This window comes from Spermophilus citellus (genome assembly GCF_964194105.1).
Source record: "Spermophilus citellus genome assembly, chromosome: 18".
NCBI classification, from domain to species: domain Eukaryota; kingdom Metazoa; phylum Chordata; class Mammalia; order Rodentia; family Sciuridae; genus Spermophilus; species Spermophilus citellus.
Window position 1 is genome coordinate 58,672,617 of NC_138200.1, and position 18,609 is coordinate 58,691,225.

Genomic DNA, 18,609 nt, shown 5'->3' on the forward strand with positions numbered 1-18,609 from the left:
TCCTCTTGCAACTCTGCAGTGTGGTTCAGGTTCAGAAGCTACCATCATATGATCTGAAAATAATTTGATATTCACCAGACACAGTTGTAATTTTCCATGCTGTGTTTTCCACAGGCCAGGTGGATTCCACCAAAAACTCACATTTACTTGGGGTTGGACCAGAAGACTTTTGCCAGAGAACCAACAAAAGCTCCAAGGTCTCCGGGCAGAGCCTTGGCAGAGGAAGCCTGCCGGTGAGTAACAGAGAAGAGTGCGCAACTTCTGCACTCCCTATTCTTCCCCCTCCAAACCTGTTCCCTCTATAAAGCCACAGACAACCTTCCATTTTGAATATTTTAATTAGAAAGTTATAAAACATCATTAATTCTCCATATAAATCTCACATTAGAATAATTTAATAAAATGCAATGCTTATCTTCAGCCATCTTTCTATATCGAATTACCTTTTTGAGATTTAAACCAGAAACCATTTTTCATTTATATCTCAAGGGAAAAATATGTAGGCATATAAATAGCTCTAAATATTTTAAAAGAAGTCAGAGAAACTAGTGTTTTTCTGCCTGAATACTTCAACATAGCTGTTTCCAACAATCTCATTTTGGTCAGCCTGAAAGAAAAGATGCTTTGGAAATAAGAATCGAATCTCCAAAGTAAGTTGAGGTATACACAGAGGGGAGTTTGTTAGTGGACATGAAGCATGGGTCACAGGGGACTGTCCTTCCAGTGCTATGACATGGTGAGGATCATAAAGCAGAAGACCTCGGACCAGACTGCATCCTTGCTCAGGGTGAGACGGGCTGAATGGCGTCTTCCATGTACAGCAGAAGCCCACTCTCCCTGCCTGGAAGAGCTGATAGCTTATCATGCAGCTGCTGGCCAGCCTGGACAGGACTCCCTGAGCTAGCATCCTATTTCTTCCCTTGCTTCTCCTCCTGTCCTCCCCAAAGCACCCCTCTGCTGGGCACCCTGTTCCTCAGTCAAGGGGACTGTGAGAGGCTGGGCTTCCTGCTAGCCCTCCAAATAAACCCTGCGGTTGTCAGGCAGTGGGAGCCAACACCAACAACAACTCCTCTGTCACCCACGTCCTTTCAGGAAGGGGGAGGGCTGTCAAGGAGAAGGAGTGGCAAGGGTCCAGGCTGTTGGGTGAGGGCCAGAGAGAAAGGACCTGTTGTTACAACCCTTGCGTCCCCCACTGCTGCTGGGGGGACTGAATGAAACAGCACTTCTGACTTCAGCCTGCCATTCCAGGGGCACAGACAGAGGGCAAGAGGCAGGGCAAAGAGCCAGCCTCTGTAGCACAGGGAGAGAGGGTGGTTCAGCTGAGCTGGCGACAGACGGCGTCTGTTAGGCTGAGGCAGGTGGACGGTCCCAGTGTCCTTAAGTCGCCCACCCTCCGCACAGGCTTTCGCTGCTCTTGTGCTGTGCCCTCCCCTTGCCATTCTCCAGTTAAAGGCCTACGTTCTAGAAATCAAAGCTCTGAATGGGAACTGTAGATACCCAGGAGTAGCAAGTGCTAGGGATTAGCATATTTATCATGAAAGCCCCGAACAGAGTAAAGAGTGGCTTACAATAGGGGGAGGAAAGCACAGGGCTTCTCAGTTCAAAAGAGGAAAAGTCTTTCCTCCACCAGAGATGGGGCTCTTTCCAAGATGTCAGAACTGTGATTTTCTCCTATGGGTAAAGCTAAAAACAAAAACAAAAATGAATGATAGCCTTGGGGAACCTTCTGACCTTCCCACAAACTAGTCCCTGACAATTTTGTTGGTGCTTAAGAAAATATGGGATTTGTGTAGAGCAAGATTGGAAAGAACCATCTTTTGTCTCTGAGGGGAAAAACTCTTGTGTAAGCCTTCATGTGTCCACCGCACTGTTTTCAGAAACGTGGTAACACGGCAGTTCTCAGAAGACAACAGTGAGGTAGCCTCGGTCCTGCGGAGTCTTCAGAAAGGTCTTCTTAGGATAAGTGCTCCTTATAGACTTCTCCCGGGGGCATTGCTGTTACAGGGATTGTAGTCACCACTTGATTCTGAAACACAAATATTTTGATTCTCTTGAACACCCAGAGGAAGATGAGCAAGATGCTGACATATTGGACCCAGGCAAACTTCACCATCTCCCAGAATCCTGGCTGGTAAGTACAGAGAGTTAAGGAATTGCAGATGACACGTAAATAAAAGTTGCACTAAAGCGCAGGTCAGACAGGAAATGACAAAAATGTTTCAAGTGCCCTTAAGATAAAAGGAATAATAAAAAATTATTAAGACATGAATATGGATGATCCTGACCTAGGAGAATTGCTCAGAAAGAAATATGAACAGGAAATGAGCTTTTTTTCTGTATGAGCAGTAGCAGACACGGCACAGTTACTTGAGTGGGGCTGCAGCAACCCTCAGTGTAAGGTGTCCCACATCTGTTCCTACTTGGGCAACCTGAGGAATCCTTCCTTTCTTTGTGGACACTGAGCCCCCGCTGGCTCTCTAATAAAAAGGATATGAAATGACTTCCACAGGGTATCGGATGATAGCATTAATCACAAATGGAGCTTCCGCGGCCCTGCCCACCAGCCAGATGGGGTTGGCGTCATTCAGGACGGTGGTAACTGCAACACAATCATCAATCATTAAGCTAGGATGGCCGTTTGGCAAAAAAGAAAAAACTATGTATGGGGAGGCTATAAATATTCTTTGATTATTGGGATACATATATATACACACATATATGCACACACACATGTATTTTGTACTGGAGATTGAACTCAAGAGATATTTTTCAGTTCAAAATTCAGAAATAAAAGAAGAAAGAAACTTGCCTGTGCAAAGTTATTCAGGTATTATTCAAGTACTTATTAAAAACCTGGAAGCAGAGTCCTACTATAGCTGCATAGAATACTACATTGCTGCAGGAATACTATATTGCTAGTAAAAATAAGGTCAAGTAGAACTTTGTATCAGTGTGGCAATATATTTATACTACATAGTTAAGTAAATATGAAGAATTTGAATCCCAAAGTGTTTCTACACTATAATAGCTATATGAAAAAGAAGAAAAAGTTGACTTGCAGGTCAATGGTTTTTAATTTTTTAAAAAAGCTCTTCTATCACTAGAATAATGGTATTATTGTATTGTATGAAATTAGGAATAAATATTGGAGATGGCTGGGTGTGGGGTCCATGCTGGCTGGTTGACCAACAACACTTTTGATGCCTTTAGAGAAAACCCTTGGCCACCGAGCAGCCCAGCCCAGCATGCTGAGTGGAGCACCAGGATGGCCCGAGCGCCTCAAGCCTGTAAGAACTGTACATGTTCTGCCTGCCACCAGCACGACAAGGCTCTGCTCCTGCAGGGGGCTGCTCATGGGGGGTGGGGTGACTCGCTCCTGTCCTCTACTTCTATCTGAAAAGTATGGACATCAAATTGTCTTTGGTTTCTTTTATTGGTGTGGCAAGGGGAACATCTCAATTAGACTTACATACACATTAAAATAAGGAAACCCATCAAGCCAGTGGTCAGTAACTTGCTGGACCACAGGAGGGGCATTGAGGTGGGAAGAGGCCAAGCTCTGAAAGTGATGAGGGGTAGCTGAATGGCCTACACCCCAGACTTACCATTCCTTTCCTGGTAGGCAGCAACAATGTGGGTTAGGTCATAATCGTAGGCAAAAGGGCTGGTCCCATTGATCACAGATACCTGGGACACAGCAGGAGGACCTGGAGTGAGCACTTGAGACCTTGCTCTCTTCCCTCTACCCTCCCCACCCCAGAGACTGCCTTCTTGTTCTTGGTGACCTATGCCAGGATCAATAATATTTTCTTCAAGGAGGAATAAGCTCTCTTGCAATAATTTAAGTCCATTTACTTTTCCAGTAATTCCTTTTGTGGGATTGGAAATGGTGCCAATGTTTACCTTTCACAGGTTTTAAAGCTATTTATACAACATTCCTCTATTTCAATGGGAGAAATAATTTCATTAAATTGTTTATTTTGGGGGGGGGAGTGTACCAGGGATTTAACCCAGAGGGGTCTTTACCACTGAGCCATATCCCCAGACCTTTTTTATCATTTTGTTTTTGAGACAGGATCTTGCTAAATTGCTGAGGCTGGACTTGAACTTTCGATCCTCCTGTTTCAGTCTTCCCAGTTGCTGGAATGTGGAATTACAGGTGTGCACCACCATGCTGGGCAATTCCTTCAATTTCTTTCCTCTCTTTCCCCTCTCCTCTCCTCTCTTCTCCTTTCCGTACTAGGGATTGAACCCACCGGTACTTTACCACTGAGCCACATCACCAGCCCTTTTTAAAATTTTATTTGGAGACAGGGTCTTGCTAAATTGCTTAGGGCCTAAATTTCTGAGGCTGGCTTTGAACTCATGATCCTCCTGCTTCAGCCTCCTGAGCCGCTGGGATAATTGCATGTGCCACTTTGCTCAGCAATTCCTTTAATTTTTTAAAATAGACCATATCAGCAATTTAGCAATGCCCTAAGCAACTTAGTAAGATCATGTCTCAAAAAATAAAAAGTGGTAAAGTACCTCTGGGTTCAATCCCCAGTACCAAAAACCAAACAAATGGACAAACCACATATTCAATACCTTTGTCTTTTTTTTCTCCTCTCTGATTACTCTCTTAACTTTATTTTATTTTAATATTTATTTTTTAGTTTTCGGTGGACACAACATCTTTGTTGTATGTGGTGCTGAGGATCGAACCCAGGTTGCACGCATGCCAGGCGAGCGTGCTACCACTTGAGCCACATCCCCAACCCAAGCATATAATCCTTTTTTTTTAAAATATTAATCCTTTATAGCAGGAAATGACTTCCCGCCCTCTATTATCACAGTTGTTGATGTAATCTGATCTTCTAAATTCCATAGTCCGTTTACAGAGTTTAGTCCTCTCCCTTTGTAACTTAGGTTGACTATAGCTAAAGCCACCATAAATCCCAGTTCATTGGGAACAGTTGTGGTATATGGCTGTAATCACTGATAACATCCCTCTTTCATTTAAACACAGCTGAACTCAATTTACATGGTTCCCCTGTGGTAAAGATTAGGAATCAATGATTATCATGAGGCATGAGATATGGACTTAGCTTCTGGCTCTGTTACTTGGAAGCTATGAGATTTGGGGGAAATTAATTAATGCCTACAAGCCCCAGTTTCCTCATGTGCAAAATAAGAGTTCATTCATTCATTAAATACCTCTGAACTGACAATGTGCCAGGCACTGTTTAAGTGCTCGGGTGATGGTATACAAGGTACTTTTAACACTGAGGCAGAAAACAAACATACCAGAAACATATCTTTAGGATGTTAGATGGCAGTAGGAAAAGTCATTCTGCCTGAAGAATGCTGGAGGAAAGAGGTCCAGGGAGAGACTGTGCTCAGGGACCTGTGTGGATTGGTCCAGTAGGCTCTCTGCATAACTAGCAGAGGGAATGGCAAGTGCAAAAGCCCTGAGGTAGAAGCTCCTTCTTAGATTCAAAAATTAGCAAAGGCCAGCAGGGATAGAACAGAGCAAGGGGGCAGTGACAGGACAAGTGGCTGGAAAGCTGGGAAATGACAAGTATAAGCAACCAATCTCAGGAGATTGCTGTGATGATTAAATAGATTAAATAAAGCCAGGCACGGTGGAGCACGCCCGTAATCCCAGTGGATCAGGAGACTAAGGTAGGAGGATTGCAAGTTTGAGGCCAGCCTCAGCAACTTGGTGAGGCCCTAAGCAACTTAACCAGACCCTGTCTCAAACCAAAAAAATAAAAAAATAAAAATAAAAAAGGCTGGGAATGCAGCTCAGTGGTTAAGTGCCCTTGGGTTCATTCCCTGGTACCAACCCCCCATCCCCCCCTCCCAAAAAAAAAAAAAAAAAACATTAAATAAGATGTTGTATGTAACCTTTTTCTCTTTCTTTTTCTTTTGAGACATTGTTGCCCAGGAGAGCTCCAATTCCTGGGCTCAAATGATCCTCTTGCCTCAGCCTCTTGAGTGCTGGAAATAAAGGTGCACGCCACCACACCTGACTATAAACTTCTTAACTCAGGCCTGACAGATGTTACATATTCAATACATGGTGGCTAGTATTATTTTTATATGTTTTACATGAAAAGCTTACACAATCATATGGAATACACTGTGTGTGTGTACCTGAAAGCAATAAGCAATTCAGTTCTTCAATAAAGTCAGCCATTTCCCCCCTCTCTTCCTGGGTATAAATCAAGGTAAACCTCCATATTCTGTAAGAATTTATGGCAAGAATTCCTCAGAAATCCTCATCTGTACCACCCACAGGGAAATGCTATTTCCAACTTTCATTTCTCTTCAAAGAATGTGATAAACATACAGGAACAAAGAAGGTGGGTGACAAGAAGCATTCTTACATTATATCGGACATCTAGGCCACTGTAGCCTAGCGGCTGCTTCTGCTGCAACCTTAGGTCTCCATTTACATACAACTGGGACCCAGGAACAGCAAAGGAAGACTGGAGAAATGCCATGCTCTGCATCACAAAGGTTGACATCCTCTGAAATCATAAGAAGGAGAGATAATATTAATTGCCATTGTATCTGAAGGGTTCCAGGTTGACAGTCACTGTCTATGGCTTAAGCTGAGGGTCTTCACGTATCTGGGTTAGCCACATGAGAGGCCCTGTTCCCAGGACCCTCTGAGCTATTAATAATTAAGGTATATTCATATGACCCCAATGAAAAACATTCAATTTGCTTAAGTCAAATTCCCTATAATGCTTCTGGAAAGCAGGAGGATTCCATTCTTTTAAAAGACAAAAAGGAGAGGATGGGCCTCCTTAAGGACCAACTCACGTGCAATTGGTAGGAGAAGGTCAAGATGAGCTGCACACCAAGGACGTGCTCTGTGGGCTGCAGAGGAAGCTCCAACTTAAAGTGTAACATGTCCATTTTCCCATCCTGGTTCCTGTCTTCTTCTCTAGACTAGGAAACCCAAAGAGGGTCAGTGGCCCTGGTCCTTACCAAGTCTCTGAAGAATCCACATCACTTCTGTACCTACACGATGACCCGCTGTTCTGCTGTACACAGGTAATTACCTCCCTCAAGGAGAGAGAGAAGAATAGGTGTGAATGGATCCTTACTGGGAAAGACACAATGTATACAACCCTTGACATTCATACCTGTGCCTTTCCAGCCATTCACAGGCTGAATGGAATAACAATAAACATCTGGATAGCATCATCTCTTTTCAGTTATCTAATTTTATCTTACTTATTGGTATTTTTCGGTATATTTGGTATTCTTGGTATTTTTCTCTTTTCTTTTTCTTTCTGGTAGCAGGGATTGAATCCTGGGGCACTTTACCACTGAGCCACATCTCCAGCCCCTTCTTCTTATTTTTTTTTTTATTTTTTTTTTTATTTTGGGACAGGGTCTTGCTAAATTGCTTAGGGTCTCACTAAGTTGCTGAGGCTGGCCTCAAATTTTCGGTCCTCCTGCCTCAGCCTCAGAGTTGCTGGGATTATAGGCATGTACCACTGTGCCTGGCTTCTTTTCTTTTTTAAAATAAATAAGTCTGATTTTGTATAGAAAATTTAAACAGCTCATCAGAATTGTTTGCTATAGCTTTAGAAGTCCTCCCTCCCTTTTTTTCTAAAGTGCTGGGGGTAGAACCCACAGTCTCATGTGTACCCCTTCTCCCACTGAGCTGTACTCCCAGTCCTAAGCCAGATTTTAAAAATAGAATCAAAGAAAGAAACCCAGCACCCTCATTCTAATTACTATGTTCCTCCAAAAAATTCAACAGAAAATCACCAAGCCCTGAATATACAATCTCCAACCACAATTGTCTTTGCTTCAGGGTCCTGGTGAAGGCCCATCCATCTCAGGACTTTTAAGCCTTGTGTATCTTTTAGTACCAATCAATAAAATGAAAAAAGGAAGCTAAGTGAAATCAGCCAGGCCCTAAAACCACAAATGTTTTCTATTATGGACATGAAACTAAAGAAAATAGATAAAAATCTGAGGGCAAGAGAGAAATCACAGCTCATAAATCATATGTAGGCAATATTCAATGTATTAAAATATCAATACCCAGTCTTGCCATGCAAGCTTGCCCCATAGTGACCCTACAATAACCAGCAGAAGAGGACAATCACTGAAATGTAATCACTACTGACTCTGGTCCTCAGCATGACTCTGGATCTTGGTGCTATAACTGGTCCCCTTCCCACTACGTTCCCAGATGCTACCAGGGAATGTCAACATTGCCACATGCTCCTCCCTCTTTTGGTTCACTTTGCTCCCTACTATTACCATTTTGTGAGGAAGACTTTTTTTTTTTTTTTAATGTCTTTCAGGCTAGTAAGGCTGTTTGAGATAAAGATGTCAATTTTCAGAAACTTTCAATTATTTCTTTCTTTCCAGACAATAATGTCCATGTCCTTGACCTTATGATAGACAAACCTACCCTCCTTCTTCCACGGGATTCTACTGTCTGGCCTGTCGCATCAGCTTCACCAGGGTAGCGGGGAGATCTGTGCTACCAGGACTGATGATCGAGTACCTGAGGCAATTCTGACTTAGTAATTAAGAGTGGGCTGGAAAGAGGCTGTCTGTGTTCCGGTCCGTTTCCTTCAGCTGATATGTGGGAAGATGATGAGGGACTGACTTTCTGTAAAGAACCCTCACCTTCAGAATCTTAGGACTGGACATGAAAACAAGGAACTGTCTTCTCAATTTGAATCAATTTGAGAGAAGGCGGTGGCCAGACGCCAACACAGTGTGGGAGGAAGAGAAACTCATCTCATTTGGTCTTTTTAATAAATGTCAAGCCTAGATATCAGGCCCTCCAGGCAGAGCAAGTATTATCCCCATTGTATAAATGAGAAATTTATACAATTTAAGCTGGGGGCACAGGTACAGCTAGTAGTGGTAAAGACTGGATTTGAGATAAGGTCTTTGACATCAAATCTGGATCCCTAACTAGGACTATGTTCAGGTCCACCCCCCTAAAAAAATTCAAAGAGAATTGTTGACTAGGACAAACCTTTTTGCAAAAAGGTTACATAGACATTTGTGTGCACATTTTTCACTCCAAGTTCACAGAGGACAAAGACATGGCAGAGTACCATAATTAGGGTCTGCTTTTAAAACTGGCTCATTAATCTGTCAAGTACTGTTTTACAGAGATTGAACCCAAAGGCACGACATTCCCAGCCCTTTGTAGTTTTTATTTATTTTGAGCCAAGGTCTCCCTAAATTGCTTAAGCCTCCCTAAATTGGTGAGGCTGGCTTTGAACTTATAATCCTCCTGTCTCAGCCTCCTGAGTCGTTGGGATTACAGGTCTGTGCCACCAAATTCAGTTGTCAAGAACTTTCTGAAGCCCTACAACGGACCAGGCACTGTTTCAGATGGCTGGGAATAAAATTACAACAAAATAGACAAAGTTTTCATCCCAATGGAGCCAAGATTCCCAGCAGGAAAGATAGAAAACAGATAAAAATAAACAAACATGTTAACAATACTGGGTAGCGTTAAGTACCCAAAGAAAAATAAAACAGGCTAAAATTAGAGGATGAATGAAGGTAGACATTAACAAATTTTTACAGAAAATATTCAGGATAACCTGATCTGTTGGTGACTTGAATGAAGAGGAATGACAAGGCACAGGAACGTCTAGGGGAAGGGTGATTCAGGCTAAGGAAGGTCTTGTGCTCCAAGTGTGGCACAAGGGGTAGTGGCTGAGAGCTGGGCAGCAAGAGTAAAGGGGAGGGCAGCAGAAGAGGAGGGTGAGTGAATGCTGCATCTCCCACAGATGACCTCTTACCCGGCTAGACTCTCACCCTCTGGGCTGCAAGAGGGGCTACCTGTCTATGCTACTGCTCAAACCATTGATGAAATCAATTCTAGGGCAGGTACCTCCAGAGTATTGAGGAAGGACCCACCAGAGGAACCCGTAAGGTGGAGGAGAGCTTTCTGTTTGCTTCTTGTCCAGGTTTGGGTCACCCCAGCAGTGGTTCTTCATTCTGGCAGGTCGCAACTGGTTGCAGCTTGTTCCCACTCCTAGAACCAGGCACATCGTGGCTCCTACTGGCAGAGACTAAACGGGAACCAGCAGGCAAAGGACCATGTGGTTTTTCAGCATCTCAGCAGGAGCATCAGTGAGCAGAGCATCAGGGAGCAGAGCACGCACAGGAGGTGGCCTTGGAGCTACAGGTACCTCATAACGGGGCACGCCCAGGGCAAATGGCTAGCTGTGACCACACTCAGGGCACACTAGCTGTGACCGTTGTTCCCAGGACGTCCTGACTTGCAACATTTTTTTTTTCATCAGAGTTTCTACAGAATCTGATAGTTTGTTGGAATTTTCTTTGGTTCCTACTTCATTTTTACCTTTCATTCTGAGTCAGGTTCTTTTACTAAGTGCTGATTTCATAATTTATATCAGGGTCCATTTCACCATAGACTTGTCATTACTGGGTTCCCATTTTTTTCTTTTTATGCTGAAAATACAGATGGGCACTGATATTTAGGTCTCTAGCAAAGTAGGACTGCTACTTCATGATTCCCATATCCATCAAATCCTTACCTCCTGTATTTGGATGAATCTAAAATACCATCAATTACAAACTGCATCATTACTTTACATAGCAGGAAAAAAAGGAAAATATTTTCAATTAAATAGTGGCATAATGTTTTCTAATCACTGGAGTATTTATTTTATACTTATTGAAGGAATTTTTAGATTTATATCAGATATCACATTTATATCAGATATTTATATCAAATTTCACATTTATTCACATGGAAATATAAGCAAAATAAATTGATCCAGAGATTCCTAAAACTTCTTCATAGTCTCATTCTTTTGAATCACATTTTAACTTATTCAATCATATCCATACTTTTCCATGAAATCTTGTCTTCGTACCATCAAGCATGCTGGTGATACAGCATTTGAAGAAATAATTCATAAAGAGAACTAAAATCCATTTGAAAGACCCCAGCCCCATAACCTAAGGCCTGATTATGAAAAGTAGAAAGTATGTAGTAAACAGGTGAGCTCACCACATGACCTGTTAGAAAGGGCACCCTGACCACATCACAGGACATGCTTGAGCAAACTGGGATCATAAGCGGGAACAGGGAGGAAACACAATGTAAACCTGTGAGATTTATGAGTTTTTCGGGAACCTATAGTGAAAAACAAGTTTACCATAGTGAAAAACAAGTTTACCCTTTAAGTGACGTGTATGCTGGATTAAAAAACATCTGTTATTGTACTAGGTGGAAAACAACTCCTTTTTCCCTATAAAAGATCTGTACCCCAAAGCCCGGTGTGCCAGTTCACCAAAGCTTCGGCTGAGGTTTTGCTGTGCACCCGCAGGCGCCTGTGTATTAATAAACTTGCCTCTTGCTTTTGCAGCCAGTGTGACGCTAGACACACTCTGATTTCAGAGATAAGGAAAAGTCGGTGCTTAGGCACGTGGTTCTCCCAGCTCTGGCTCCAGCCCAGGATCCTCCTCTCACCTTCAGCTCCCCATCCCCCAGCTCCACACAGGCCTTCAAGAGCCACACCCGGCTCATCAGGGCTCACTCTGTCTGTTTCCCTCTCTTTTGAAAAACAACAAAAGCTAGACGTTCGGAGTATTGAAAACATACGGATTTTAGAGATGCTGTCCAAGGTGATCTGACTAGAGCAGAAGCGCAGCTGTCTGCGACTTCTGAAGCATCTTCCAAAATTAGCAACAGCAAAGCTGTCTCCCAGCATTTTGGTCAAGCCCTTGACCTAAAAACCATCATTTCTTGGCTTCTTGGACAGACAGTTTTCCAGACAGGTTGAAGCCAGTCTGGCTTTATGTTCAGCCTTGGAAAATAAAAAAAAATAATTTTGCTGTAACAGGATTAAGAGTATAAGATTTGATGGGCTGGGGTTGTGGCTCAGTGGTAGAGCACTTGCCTCACATGTGTGAGGCACTGGGTTCAATTCTTAGCTCTGTGTGTGTGTGTATATATATATATATATATATATATATGTAAAAGGTCCATCAACAACTAAAAAAAAAAATTTAAAAAAGCATAAGATTTTAATCTGAAATATGAAGTTTCCATCCAGACTCTGGTCACCTGAAAGCTTCAGCAAATGACATCACTTCTCTGAGTCTATTTCTTCATCTGTAAAATGCAGGTATGAGGGGGCTGGGGATGTGGCTCAAGCGGTAGCGAGCTCACCTGGCGTGCGTGCGGACGGGGTTCGATCCTTAGCACCACATACCAACAAAGATGTTGTGTCCGCCGAGAACTAAAAAATAAATATTAAAAATTCTCTCTCTCTCTCCCCTCTCTCACTCTCTCTTTAAAAAAAAAAAATAACAAAAAAAAAAAATAAAATGCAGGTATGACCTCTATCTCACAGGGTAACTGTGGGGATAAACAGAGACTAGCTCTTTAACAATGAAGAGAAACAATGGAATATTACTCAGCACTAAAAGAAAATAAAATTATGGCATTTGCAGGTAAATGGATGGAGTTGGAGAATAAGTGAAGTAAGCCAATCCCCAAAAACTAAAGACTGAATATTTTCTCTGATAGTGGATGCTGATCTATGATGGGGGCGGGGCAGGGGGGCATGGGAAGAATGGAAGAACTTTGGATTGGGCAAAGGGGAGGGTGGGGAGGGGTTATAGGGGTAGGAAAGATAGTGGAATGAGAATGAACATCATTACCCTAGGTACATGTACGACTGTACGAATGGTGCATCTCTATATCGTGTACAACCAGAAAATTGAAACGTTGCACTCATTTGTGTACGATGAATTGAAATCCATTCTGCTGTTATGTACAACTAAGTAGAACAAATTTAAATTTTTTTTTAAAGAGAGAGTGAGAGAGGAGGGAGGGAGAGAGAGAGAGAGAGAGAGAGAGAGAGAGAATTTTTTTTAATATTTATTTTTTAGTTCTCGGCGGACACAACATCTTTGTTGGTATGTGGTGCTGAGGATCGAACCCGGGCCGCACGCATGCCAGGCGAGCGCGCTACCGCTTGAGCCACATCCCCAGCCCTTTAAATTTTTTTTAAAAATGAAGAACACACACAAAAAAATGTTATAGTTAACACTAAGTGATTACTATGGGCCAAGTACTATTAAAGAACTTTGTTATGTAATGATTAAATGCTTATCACCTGCCTAAGGCATAGTAAACCAATAATAATTTTTACTACTATGGCTTATAATCGTATTATTAAGCTATTGCTTGTATTTACAAATATTGAAGGCATGATTCACATGCCATAAAAATCGGCCTTTTACAAAAACATTTAGCTGAATGCAATGCTACATTAATTCTCAGAGACTCCAGAGGCTTAGGAAGGAAGATTGCAAGTTCAAGGCCAACCTTACCAATTTAGTGTTCCCTCCCCTTCCCCACAAAAGGGCTGGGGACTTAGCTCAGTGGTAAAGCACTCCTGGGTTCAATTTCTGATCACCAAAAATAAAACTTTAAAATAAAATAAAAAATAAAAACGTAATTCCACACATGTGCAGGCACACACCACTCCCAGTCTCTTCCCTCATGATGCCCTGCTCTGCCTTGGGACTTTGCCAGTAGAAGAAAGACTGGAGGTGATGATGTCATAAATTATAGACCCCGGCCCATCCCAGAATGAAGGGGATAGGGAGACTAAGAAACTAAGAAAAAGGAATTATGGTCTTGTGTTTTACTAACAGTGTAAAATTATCCAGTCTGGGGATAGTAGTCCTGAGCTCAATAGTCGTCCTGAGTTCAATCCCTACCACTGAAAACAAACAAGCAAACAAACAAAAGCAGTATTAAAGACAATTAATGGTCTGGGCACCATAAAAATAAGAGGTGGTCTTGGCTTCTTAGACTTAAAATTGGAACCTGCACAGCAGAGGCAGGGGGAGACCATGGGTGGTGCCTTCCAGGGAGAAATTTCTGGTTATAGAGATAAGAGCTAACTAGCAGTTCAACTGGGGAGCCAACCAGTTGTGATGAATGAGCAAGTAAAAAGAACGAGTGAATGAAACCTAATGCTTATCCTTGTTTTAATGATTATTGTAAGTTTTCACGATTATTTCTTAGACTCAAGTATCTAGAAGTATAAGAGAGAAATACACAAATATAAAGAAAAAATTCTACCAACAATTCAAGGCACAAAATGCTATCTTTTTTTTTTTTTTAATTCCAAACAAAATAACTAGCAAGTTATTTTGTTTGGAATTAAAAAAAAAATGTTTGGATTGAGTCCAGGCCTCAGGCCTGCTAGGCAGGTACTCTTCCACTGAACCACAACTCCTCCCCCCCAAAAAATAAAGTTTTTCACTTTTGGAAAGGAGATACATAAAAAGTTGAACTCAAGAAATATGAATACTGAGTACATGATGAAAAGTCAATCTACAGCTGGGCATGGTGGCACATGCCTGTAATCCCAGCGGCTCTGGAGGCTGAGGCAGCCTCAGCAAAAGTGAGGTGCTAAGCAACTCAGTGAGACCCTGTCTCTAAATAAAATAGGTGGGGATGTGGCTCAGTGCCCCTGGGTTCAATTCCCGGTCCTGTGCCCACCTCTCCTGCCTCGCACCCCCAAAAGTCAATCTACTTCCCTGCTGGCCTCCCATCTAGTCATTCTTCCTCAGAGACAGTATAATCTCAAATAAGAATAAAAATGAGCAACATGTAATCATTAGTGAGAAGCAAATGAAAGATATGTGTTTCCTGCTCCTGCTCTAATTCCTGCCCACCTCCCAGGTGGGGATTGAATCCAAGGCCTTCAGAGTACATCTGCTTTACCACTGAAATAAATCCTCGGCCCTCCAGTTATTCTTTTAAATTCACCGTAAAAGACCACATCACGCCAGGCACAGTGGTGCATGCTTATAATTCCAGTGATTTGGGAGGCTGAGGCATGAGGATTGAAAGTTCAAAGCCAGCCTCAGCAATTTAGGGAGTTGATAGACAACTTAGCAAGACCCTTGCTCAAAATAAAAAATACAAAGGGCTGGGGATGTGACTCAGTGGTAAAGCATCCCTGAGTTAAATCCCAGTACTAAAAACAACAACAACAAACCTGATCATTTAAAGAATCAAAGAATTCAATGATGCTACAAAAACATACAGCTTCCACAGCAAATTTTTTTTTTAATCTCATTTACCTGATTAGTGTTTTTAGAAATATATCCCTAGGTCTTTAAATAACATTTGCATTAGCCTTGTCAGTTTCTCAGTTTTAGGAATTCTCTATTGGCCTCCCAAAGGAAAGATGATTTAGCTCCCCTCCCCTTCCACCAGCCCTGTCTGCACATATACACCTTTCACTTCCCCACAATCAAGTTAAACCCATGTTTTGGTCAGCAAATATTCAGTGTTCACATAACTAAGACTATGTAAATCCTATTCAAAACCCTGATTACTTTTTCTTCATCACATTTTATTTCCCTGCAGTTCATAATTACTTTGTTTGCTTAGATTTCTACGTACTTATGCAATTTCAACAAACACCTTCTATTTCAATTCCTCACAACTTACAATTTCAAAGTTTAAAATTTAAGCTGGTCACAGTGAATGTGCACCTGTAGGCCCAACTACTGGGCAAGCTGAAGCAGGAGGATCACTTGAGCCCAGGAGTTCAAGACCACCCTGGGCAGGATAGAGAGACCCTATCTCAGGGAAGGAAAAAAAGAAAAAAGAAAAGGTATAAGATTTAGTCAAAATCTTGGGGCTGGAGTTGTAGTCCATTGGTAGAGCGCTTGCCTAGCATGTGTGAAACACTGGGTTTGATACTCAGCACCCATAAAAATAAATAAAATAAAGACTTTGTGTCCATCTACAACTAAAAATATTTTTTTAAAAAAGATTCAGTTAAAATCTTGTTCATGGAAATAGTGTCCTTACCAATTAAAAAGTTGGAGCAAATCAATATGGGCCAACAGGGAACTGGATATATTTATTAGTTTTTCCATATCATGAAATACTTTGCAGACCTAAAAAGGGTAGGTTTATTAAAAAGTATTCATACATGCACCAGACTGTCTTTGTCACTATGTATATGAGAAATTCTAATATTTGACAATGAACATATACACTTTTGTAATCAGAAAAAAATAAGAATAATTTAAAATAGGCTGATGGAAAAAAGTGAATTTTTTTTCCCTCACTCGAACAAGTTTGCCTTGAAGGCCAAGCATCTCAGAGATGTCGGAAGAGATCTTTTCATACTTCTAAAAGAAAATGTTTTCAGAAAGTGAATGAAAAGGGAGGGGACTGTAAAGAAAGCATTCGCTTATGCTAAACCAAAAGCCAAATTGTAAACAGTAAAATCAACTTCATGCCCTAAGGTTGCAGGATGGAGCAGCCTCTAAAGGAAAAAGTCCAGGCGGGCGTGGTTTGGCCAGAGCACGCCGGGGAAGTTGCTTAGCCAATCAGCGCCTGGACTTCCCCGGGTCCACTCGGCCTGAAAAGGCCTGCCTTCTGGTGCCTGGTGTTAGGATGCACCAACGCATCGACACGAGGGAGTTAGCAGAACAGCTCTCGGTCTCAGGGTCCGGAACGGGCTTCCACAACCACCCTCTCATCGGGCCATGAACTCGAAAGTGACAAGGAACAGGGTTTTGGCTGGACCTAGGAACTGCCTGCAAGGCTGGCTTTCCGGGAGCCGTGATGTCTGGGAGAAGCAGAATGACAAAACAGACCCACTGTCTAGGAAATTAAACACAGCAGGCCAAAGAGCCCGAACAGCCTCCGGGGGCCAAAGTCCTTAAGAGCCAAGCTGCTGTGCCCGGGGTCGAGGCCGTTCGTCCCGATCCATCCCCTCTCCACCCAGTCCCGGGAGGGTTAGGACCAGATGGGAACCACACACCGAAACGAGCGGGACGCGCAGGTGATCCCCCTGCAGCCGGTTGAAGGCGGGGAACGTGCTCCAGGCCAGGAACCCGCCGTGCTCCGGCCCCAGCAGGGCCACGAGGAGCACCTGGTGCTGGAAGCGCACGGTCGGCTGCTCCTCGTAGCTGCTCCGCTTCAGCCAAAACCCTGAATTAAAGAGGGCGGTGAGGAGATTAGGAGGGCCGGCCGGGGCCAGCAGCGAACCGCGAGCTGTTGCCGCGCACCGGCCGGGACAGTCTCACCGTGGCTCCGGTAGGCCACCAGCAGCGGCGGGATGTAGGTGAGGGCGGCGGCCAGCAGCAGGAACAACGCGGCTTTGGAGCACAGCCCTGCGCGGTAGCCGCGCTCGGCGGGGTGAGAGAAGAGCTCGTACAGAGCCATGAGCAGCGCGTGCAGTCCCGCCGCTGGCCGGGCGCTCTTCGCGATTCCAGAGGGATGACTAAGTTTGGCTTCTCCTGGTTGCCTTCGCTTTGGTCTCCACGGCAACCAGCAGCGCAGGGAAAGGAACCAATAGCAAGGAAGCCGGGCCCTAGCTGGGAGGAGCTAACGGGGGCGGTGCCCGCTGGAGACCATAGTCTCCTTAAAATCGGAGTTCAGTAGGAAGTCTCCCTTCACCCAAGTCGTAGGCATGTTCTTTGTTAACGTTTATGTAAAACAAGATGTTCATAAAAGTTTATTTAAGTGCTTCATTACAGGTCATCTGTTAAGCCCCCCTTGGTTTGTACTGAAGTCTAACAATGCACATTAATCCGGCTGCAGCCCTGAACATGGTTCTGAGCTAAGACCAAAGCCTCTGCTTCCCAAATTCCTGTTTCTTCCACTAAGTCCAAAGAAGGTTAGGACACAAATCCCCTGGCTTTTCGAGAGATAGAGGGTAGTCACTACATAGCTATTTCTAGTATACTTTGTTACTTTGCACTCAGTACAAGTATGGCTGCTGGTTTTAGGAAAGCTATGGTCCTGCTCAAAGATAACTTTGGCCTATCATTTAATTGAATGTTTCCGACACCTAACCAAATTTTCAAACATGGTCGATTATCTTTATGACCCTTAGCCAAGTTCTCATCACAACGTCCTGAGGTATCAAATTGCTGTGTCAAGAGATAGTGTGAGGTTATGCTTTGAAGTAGAGTCCAGTAGTGGATGCCTCTATTTTGAAGGCATATCTAGAAGTGGGTTAAGACCTGCACATTTTGGAAAACTGTCCCAGGACCCTTACTGTAATCAAAGATGTCAATTAATGCTGTTAGCAATAAAATGCTTTTGACATCTTTTGGTCCAGTACTAATCATTCTTGCTGTAAATCTTTACTTAGGTGGCAACATAGCTTGAAACACAGAAATTGTGCCAGGCGTGGTGGTGGTGCACGTCTGTAATCCCAGCTGCTCAGGAGGTTGAGGCAGAAAGATTCCAAGTTCAAAGCCAGCCTCAGCAATTTAGTGAGACCCTAAGCAATTCAGCAAAACCCTGTCTCTAAATAAAATATAAAAAAGGGCTGGAGATGTGGCTCAGTGGTTAAATGCTGCTGAGTTTAATCCCTGGTGCCAAACAACAACAACAACAACAAAAATGTGTATGGGCTGGAGTTGTAGCTCAGTGGTAGAGTGCCTGCCTAGCATGTGTGAGGCTATGAGGCTGGGTTTGATTCTCAGCACTGCATATAAATAAAATAAAATAAAATATTTTGACAACTAAAAAATAGTTTTAAAAAACCAAACTGTTAGCTTAATTCTGTAGTATGATTCTGACAT

The 18,609-nt window shown here is 43.0% G+C and overlaps 1 protein-coding gene across 1 annotated transcript; it reads right to left on the minus strand.

Moving 5' to 3' along the window:
• Positions 1 to 386: 386 nt before the first annotated feature.
• On the minus strand, positions 387 to 17,306 carry TMEM231 (transmembrane protein 231). Its single transcript, XM_081275542.1, has 7 exons — positions 17,101 to 17,306; positions 16,836 to 17,005; positions 6,814 to 6,942; positions 6,372 to 6,515; positions 3,606 to 3,687; positions 2,494 to 2,599; positions 387 to 2,135 (listed from the first exon to the last, which is right to left on the minus strand). The coding sequence occupies exons 1-7, from the start codon at positions 17,237 to 17,239 to the stop codon at positions 1,955 to 1,957; spliced, it is 951 nt and encodes a 316-aa protein (XP_081131668.1). The 5' UTR covers positions 17,240 to 17,306; the 3' UTR covers positions 387 to 1,954.
• Positions 17,307 to 18,609: the final 1,303 nt, after the last annotated feature.